Source organism: Eurypyga helias, unplaced genomic scaffold, assembly GCF_000690775.1.
Source record: "Eurypyga helias isolate BGI_N326 unplaced genomic scaffold, ASM69077v1 scaffold27829, whole genome shotgun sequence".
Lineage (NCBI taxonomy): Eukaryota > Metazoa > Chordata > Aves > Eurypygiformes > Eurypygidae > Eurypyga > Eurypyga helias.
In genome coordinates, this window is record NW_010270524.1 from 8,495 (window position 1) to 15,772 (window position 7,278).

The 7,278-nt window shown below is 51.6% G+C and overlaps 1 protein-coding gene across 1 annotated transcript in view; it reads right to left on the minus strand.

Annotated features, from left to right (window-relative positions):
- Window positions 1–385: 385 nt before the first annotated feature.
- The window catches only part of LOC104514730 (ectonucleoside triphosphate diphosphohydrolase 2-like), a 10,808-nt gene continuing 3,915 nt past the window's right edge, over window positions 386–7,278 (minus strand). The window contains exons 3-9 of the mRNA XM_010158486.1: window positions 6,984–7,134; window positions 6,049–6,208; window positions 4,751–4,978; window positions 3,384–3,656; window positions 2,687–2,782; window positions 1,603–1,734; window positions 386–616 (exon numbers count right to left, since the gene is read on the minus strand). Of these exons, the coding sequence (XP_010156788.1) occupies window positions 386–616; window positions 1,603–1,734; window positions 2,687–2,782; window positions 3,384–3,656; window positions 4,751–4,978; window positions 6,049–6,208; window positions 6,984–7,134 (1,271 nt within the window). The remainder of the gene's footprint in view (window positions 617–1,602; window positions 1,735–2,686; window positions 2,783–3,383; window positions 3,657–4,750; window positions 4,979–6,048; window positions 6,209–6,983; window positions 7,135–7,278) is intronic.

A 7,278-nucleotide genomic window follows, 5' to 3' on the forward strand; every position in this document is an offset into this window, starting at 1 on the left:
ATACTGCAGGTATCTCACAGAAGAGGACAGAGCACTTTTTTCAGACACCACCTCTCCTCGCTCAGTAGTAACTGTACATAGCTCAGGGCCTGCCTGCTCAGAGATATCATTTCATTAGGTTGACACTAGTGATCCAGCAAGATCTGTGCAGGCTGCTCTCATTTGGAGAACAAATAGCCTGCCATCCACTGGGAATCACAGGCTTCCTGTAGAGCAGGATCCGTTGTCTCCAAGTACAGTAGTGCAAGTGCTGGGCAGTTGAAATAATGCCCTGAGGCTCTGGGAGTCCAGCAGGAAATCACTTGCATCCTCCAGTGACCTGTGTGATTTCTGTGTGTACCCATTAACTGCCCTCTGGCAAGAATATCGAGTCCCAGGAAAAACATCAGTTGTCATCAAAAACGCTGCTGTTCCTGTTACTGAAGCTGTTCTCCTTGACCATCACTCGGTATGAGATGCGCATGAAGGAGCCAGTGAGCAGCACGACAAAGAGGATAAGGAGCAGAGACCAGACCCCTGGTTCAATCCCCTTGAGGAAGCTTGGGCTGCCCTCGGGGATGGAGTTGGTCAGGCTCAGCAGGTACCCAAGAGTCCAGCCAGAAGGCGAATCACCCATCTGTTGAAATAAAAAGGAGGAGAGGTCATCAGAGAAGCAGACAGTCTGGACCCCAGCTGCGTTTCTTTATTCATATACTTTATTTGAGACGGATCCAGGGAGCTCTCCCACTCGCAGTGTCCAAGCACACTAATAGGCCTTAATTTCCCAGACCAGTTTCACATGGCACTTCCACCCACCCGCTCTGCCCATGGGCCCAGGGGCTGCACTTAAGCCCTGGCCTGGGCAGCCACCTCCTTCCTGAGCTATGCTCTAGGTGCGTGCTCTTCCATCTGCTTACGGGCTGGTTCTCCTGACGGACCTCAGGTCCGCGTTGCAGGTAGTTGTGTCCTTGGCCATGCTGCCTTGGCTGAACCCCACACCCGTGGGTAAGTAGCTTTCCTCTGGCTTTTCAGCTGGGGTCCCTGGAAGGACCCTGAACCAACCTCAGTGTCTGCCTTAGTCTGACTGTCCCCACGTGGCCGATGACTGATGTGACCCTGCTCAGTGGGACTGTGCTTTGCTGGTGAGTTGAGGCTTTCCCTTCTTTTGCGGAGGGAAGGCTTTGAATCAAATCCTCCTTTCCTTAGAGGCTCCAGATCCTGAAGCAATTTCAGACCTTATAAACCAGTTCTAAAGCCTCACCAGTATAAAGGTAAGGGCAAAGAGGTGGGGTACCATCTTTTGGCTGAGGGAATATTATCAGCGGTTTGCTCTTAGCGTTCAGTGGTGGTCAGGCCCACCACTGGTTCAGTGGTGTTGGGCACAGACTCTTAAAGGTGGTATTGCTCCAGAGGTTATGACCCATCTGCTTTTCAGTGCGGACCAGTGTAATCTCCAACTCTCCGTCACTCGTCTTCTTTCTTATCGCAAGTGTGAATTTATTGTGCAAAAACATCTTGCTGGAGAAACCCAGCTGGTTAAGGCTTGTAGGGGTGGGGACAAGCTGGCTTTGCTGAAACCAGCCCTCCCTCCTAACTGGAAATACCACACTGACGGTTACTGACCTTCTGGAATGCAGTCCAAACAGAGCTGTCAAAGTCAAACGTGTATCCCTTTGTACTGAGATGAAAGATGAAGGCAGACACAAGACAGGAATCAGCAAGTGTGTCCAGGCTCGTCTGGGACTCCTTGACCAGCTGGTGTCATTTCCAAAAAGAGAAGGGGAAAAAATAAAAGAAGTAACTATTCAGCCGCTGAATTTCAGGCCTCCTAAAACCTCCCTTTTCCTGCTCTGGGTCTGACTGGAGGACTGGAGGAGGGGTTTGCGTCCTGTGCAGACTGAAGCCGTGTTTCCTGCACGCGCTGGGCTGTGTCTGGGAGCCAGTGCCATCTCCTAGTGCCTTTGTTCCCATCTTACTAAGGACCAGGCAGTTCCAAGAGCAGCAGGGCTGGCAGCTGGGTCTCCTACAGCTGCCTTGCAGGTGAACTGGTGGTGGGCGTCCCTGCCCCCTAATTAGCCGGAGCTAATGCTGCAGCCTGTCTCTCAACAAGAACACTAAGGAGGTCTGTCTCTTCTGTCCGGAAGAGAAAGCTTCAGGGAACTGCTTATGGGCTTTGCTACCCCATTCGCAAACCCTGCAGAAACTGTCCGATTTGGGTGTTACTGTGGACGCTCGGTCAGTGGGTGCAAATGAGGGTGATCTCATAAACCACCAACCAACTGAGGGAAATTCCCCCTGGCTTGGTCCCGGTGAGATGGGCCAGCCCCTGGAACGTGAGCAGGTGTGATCCATGCACTGAGGAGAGCAGGATAACAGGAAGACCAAGGTGATGTACAGGAGTGAGTAGCCAGCCTTCCTGTTTACTCTGGAATATGCCATTAAAGGCACTTGTGGCTTTTCATTTGATTAAGTCCAGGGGTTGCCAGCAGCAGCTGGGATTTGAGAGGAAGGAAAATAAGTGGACCTTGTTTCCTCAAAGTAAAAAAAAGAAAACACACCACCCCAAAACCAAAACTCAGGCAAATCCAATTTTTTCCCTGATGGAGCCAGTCAGTTATGGCTCTGTCAGTCTGAGCCCCATGGGCTTTTATAACAGACTGTTCCTTGCTTCCCACTCTCCCTGCAGACTAAGTTATTCCACAGTTACCTCTTTGACGGACATCCCACAAAGCCTGGTGACTGCCTGATACAAGTCAGGAGAGGGCCCAGTTTCTCTCATGAAGTCCGTGGCCTCAGAAATCACCTACAACAGCAGCAGAAATAATCACCCCGTTGGCCCGCGCTCTGCATCCTTGCATTGCATGCACTGTCTGTAGGAAACCAAGTGGCAGTAGCTGTGGGGTGCAGGATACGGTTGGCCTTCTGGGCTGCCAGCGCACACAGCCGGCTCATGTTCAGTTTTTTGTCCACCAGTACCCCCAAGTCCTTCTCCTCGGAGCTGCTCTCTATCCACTCTCCACCGAGCCTGTCCCTGTGCTTGGGATTACCCCAACCCAGGTGCAGGACCTTGCCCTTGGCCTTGTTGAACTCCATGAGGTTCCTCCCTCTGAGATGCACTCAGTTTGTCCTAGGATCTTGAGCTGGTCCTGGCTTAACAACCCAATGAACCTGGATACTAGATCCAGGGTCTTGGATATGAGCACGCTTGCGGTGGAGCATGCCCAGATGTTTGCCGAGGGAGTGGCGTGGAATCTTCAGCTTCACCACATAGCCAGAGCACTGGCCCTCTTGGCTAGTAGAGGGCACAGTGTGGCTGTTGCCACTGTATTTACTGATGACCGAACCGGTCCCTTTTCATGGGGTCTCCATACCAGTTACCTACCCCAGTGTAAATGAGAACCCACCAGAAACCTGGTCCGGAGGGGGTTGGGAAGACTGCTGTGGGGATGCTCGAAGAAGCTGCAGGAAGAGGAGGAGTTGAGCAGGCTTTGCACAAGTCTCATGCAGGCAGTGGGATTGCTGGAGCCGGTGATGTTGAAGACCTCCTCGGGGCCAGGGATGTCCAATGTGTCATCACTGACAGCACAAGGCCCAGTGTGCACTGATTGCCACTGCACCTCCCGTGAGTAAGAGAAGGGCCAGCAGGGATTAGACACAGTTTTAGCACTTCTCTGGTCCTAGAGGCAGAATAAAACAGGGACAGAGGCAGCAAGAGAGGAGGTTGGTATCCCAGGGCTTCACAAAAGAGGGCAAAAATCACCACAGTGAAGATCTGGCACCACAATATTGTAATCAAGCAGGCAGGCTGCAAAAAGCTTGCCAAACCTTATCTCAGCTAGTCAACTGCAAGGCCCAGGGTGATGCAGCAGGATCCCAGCTCCTGCAGGGTTTGGGACAAGCTGCAATGACTGAGCCTGCTGTGGGAGGCTGAGGAGTTCCAGCCCTACCTGCTCGCCCTTACACCAGAAACACAGTTTCAATGAATCCTGTACTCTTTCTAGTTGCAAGAAAGAGGCTGTTCTGGTTTGCCTTCCAACTCCTCAAGCATCAGTGTTTCTTATCTCTAGGAATTCCCCAATATAACTGTGGTGAAGTGGGTCTCCATGTGGGACATTCCAGGCTCAAATAAAGGGAGGTGTTCTTTATACAGGGGCAAGTAGATGGGTGGTGAGTAGTCTATTTCTGAAAAAATCAGTTTTGTTGGAGATTAAAATGATTCCTGAGTTTGCATCAGGTCTTGCCACCTTCCCCTCGAGTGCGACAGAGTTTGGAAGAACCAAAACACCTGCATGTTTTCAAAATGAGATATTCTTCTTTTAAAGTCTGCTTCAGGGTTAAAGTCAGTGAAGGACAGAAATAGCCCAAGTGGAAGGTCCCAGTTGGTTCCTGGGTGCTGCTGTTTAGGCTCCCCTTCTAGGATGGAGGAGCAGTTCAGAGGAGCCAAGGAAAGTTTTCACATCTCTCTACCTGGAAAGTGATCTTGGCACCCCTGGAGAGCACTTTTGTGCTCATGTAATAAGTGAGGAGCCAAATGAAGCCTGCAAGTAGGGAACTCTGGAATGGGTGCCTGTGTGTCTGCTTGGAGGGCATGGATTTGGGTACAGACATTATGTTTGACTGGGCTTTTTTAGTTATATGCAAATGCCTTCTATAAAACACAGTGACTGACACGTTGCGCATGAGCAGCAATGCCTTCTGCAACTGCCATTCAGTGCAGAGGGTTGATGCTGTATCCAGGATCCTTGCAAATGCCATTCTGGCAGATACTCACCTGAATGAGCAGAGAGAGCAGCCTGCTGTGGAGCTGGTCCGTGCCATGGCAGGGGCAGTGACGAGTGTACACGTTGTGCGTCTGCCCGTACAGCTGCAGCCTCACTCCCTCTTTTGGTGCCTGGTTCTCTTCTTCCACCTTGGAAGTGAGCTGTGCTGCGCTTCTTCCCACAGACAGGACTCCTGCCATCCCCTTCCCGGAGGGTACCAACTGTCCTCGCCAGTCATACTGACCCAAAAAGAGCCAGAGAGGTCAGTTCTTAAGACTTCTACATCTGGGTCGTTGTCAGATGCACGCATTAGTGCACAGAGAGAAAAAGCAGCTTTCTGCTACAGTACAGCCTAATGTTTTGGTGTGGTTTTTTTTTCCCCCAGGACATAAGGATGCTGAACTGGTGGCACTGGACAGAACAGAGGAGCCATTGTACAAGGAGCCAATCTGCACAGAGAGCTCCCCACAGCCAGCAAGAGCAAGCAGGGCTCTCCATCCCGGATGGCTGTTCAGGGCAGGGGCCTCAGCAGGTAGGAGCAGGGGAGAGAGGAGTGGGTGGTGGTGGTGGGGAAGGGGAAGGAGGTTTCCAGGTGGGCAGAATCGGGCGTCAAGTCCTGTCTTGATGCTGAAATGATCCTCCTGTCAGAAGAACCCTGTGGTTTCATCTCCTGCTGTCTTGCAGAACTGACCTTTTGCTGAAGATAGCAGTACAGGCAGGAAAGCTCATGCTGCCTGTGGCGTAAGCACTCTGTCCCCGGCCAGGGGTGGCTGTGCTGCTGCCAGCTGGGCTAGCACTTCCCTAACCAGCATGTGCTTGACGCTGGCCATCAGAACAGCCTTTCTGTGCCTGTGGAATAACTCAGCTGCTGCTGTCTGACCCACCTTTCTCTTTCACTTGGAGTTGTTGAGACTCTTTGGCTTGAGAAGCCATGGGTAGAGCAAGGAAACTGAAATGTGTTCTTTTTGTTTAGCGAGTGCCTTCTGAATGCAGGCCAGGCCCCTATGCTGAGCACATCCAGCTACACTCTCACTAGCGTCTGAGTGAGAACATTAAGGGGCTTCTGCTTTGCCAGCAGAAGGCTGCTTCTCTGTCCATGTTAGAGGTTTGTCCTCCAACCTAGTTACAACCATCTCACAACAAGCTGGTGTTGGATACAACCTGCCTCCTCTGAAAGGCAGTGGGAGTTGTGCTTCAGCATTGTTTAAAGAACAGGGGTTTAAGCATCCCTCCACGTGTCTCTCTGACTGTTTGTTAACGGGATTTGCTCAGCTCAGTTCTGTACTCCCCAGGCAGGATCGTCCCTTACCTTGAAGAAGTTCTCCAGGACATAGTTAACAGCAACCCAATTGAATGCTTCCTTGTCTGGACTGGACAGGATTTTTGTCCCCTGAAAGTCAAAGGGGGATGACTTCAGGGCCACGGTCAGGGGTGCAAGGAGACCATCAGAGAAGATGGGGTGGGTGAGGCTAAACAGAAAAGAAAAAGAAGGCACATCTGTTATTACAGGACCCTGCCAGAAACAGCCTGCAGTGGGGGCACAGCTGCAGGGCTCCTGCTATGCTCCCCACCTTGGGTAGTAGCACAGAGACACAGTGACAATCCCACTCCTGCTGCTACTTCCCTCACCCCTCACATAGCTCTGGGGGCAAGAACAGCAGAGAGATGGTTTGAGCAGTTGTACCACACCATTCAAGACTTTGGGAGTTTAGTACCCCCGCAATACTGAGGGAATCCCATGGCCTTGCCCCACTGACCTGGTCCCCTCCAGACTTTACTCTCCCCAGTGTCTAAAAGGAGATAAAGGTCCCAATAATGAGGTAAATGAGAACAGGGTCCAAAAAAGTGTGTATGATAAGGTGGATCTTCCCACCACCATTCCCAGCCTGTGACAAGAAGCACCCCTGCAAGCCCACGTGGGATATCACATCAACTGAAAACACTTCAGCGTCCCAACGGACAGGTGTTTCCCAAGCACTAATGGTGAAGCCTGAATTGTGAAGATTTCACACAGACCAGTAGCAGTAGCAAAACTGTCATCCTTCTGATGACAGCTTGGGGTGACCGTATGGAGACACAGCCATGCCATGCTCCCCTTGAGAACATCGGGCCCTGAAGAAGGTTTACCTGACTAGCAGGTTTGGGATGACACACACTGCAGAGCAGACAGGGAGAGACGCATTTACAGAATGATCCGTGTGAGGTGTGCTGATGTCTGGGTGTGGGTTTGCGACATTCACTCACTTCAGCTGCCTCATGCTGGCAGTTGCTCCCAAGTAGAGCGGGGTTTGGCTGTGCTGCTCTGCCGGGATCTCATCCTGGGCCCAGTTCAAACATTTCTCCAAGCTCTTCCCTACTTTGTGAGGAGAATATGAGTAGTTGGAGACTCCCGGACCTGGGGACCAGGGGAAAGAATGAAATTTTCTAAGGAAAGGTATGGGAGAAGTGAGAGAGCTGTTACCCGAGAGGTTGCTGTCCTAGGGCATGGTTAAAGACAGGACCTGTCACAGGTGGAATGAAGGAGTAGTTCCTTCAGGTA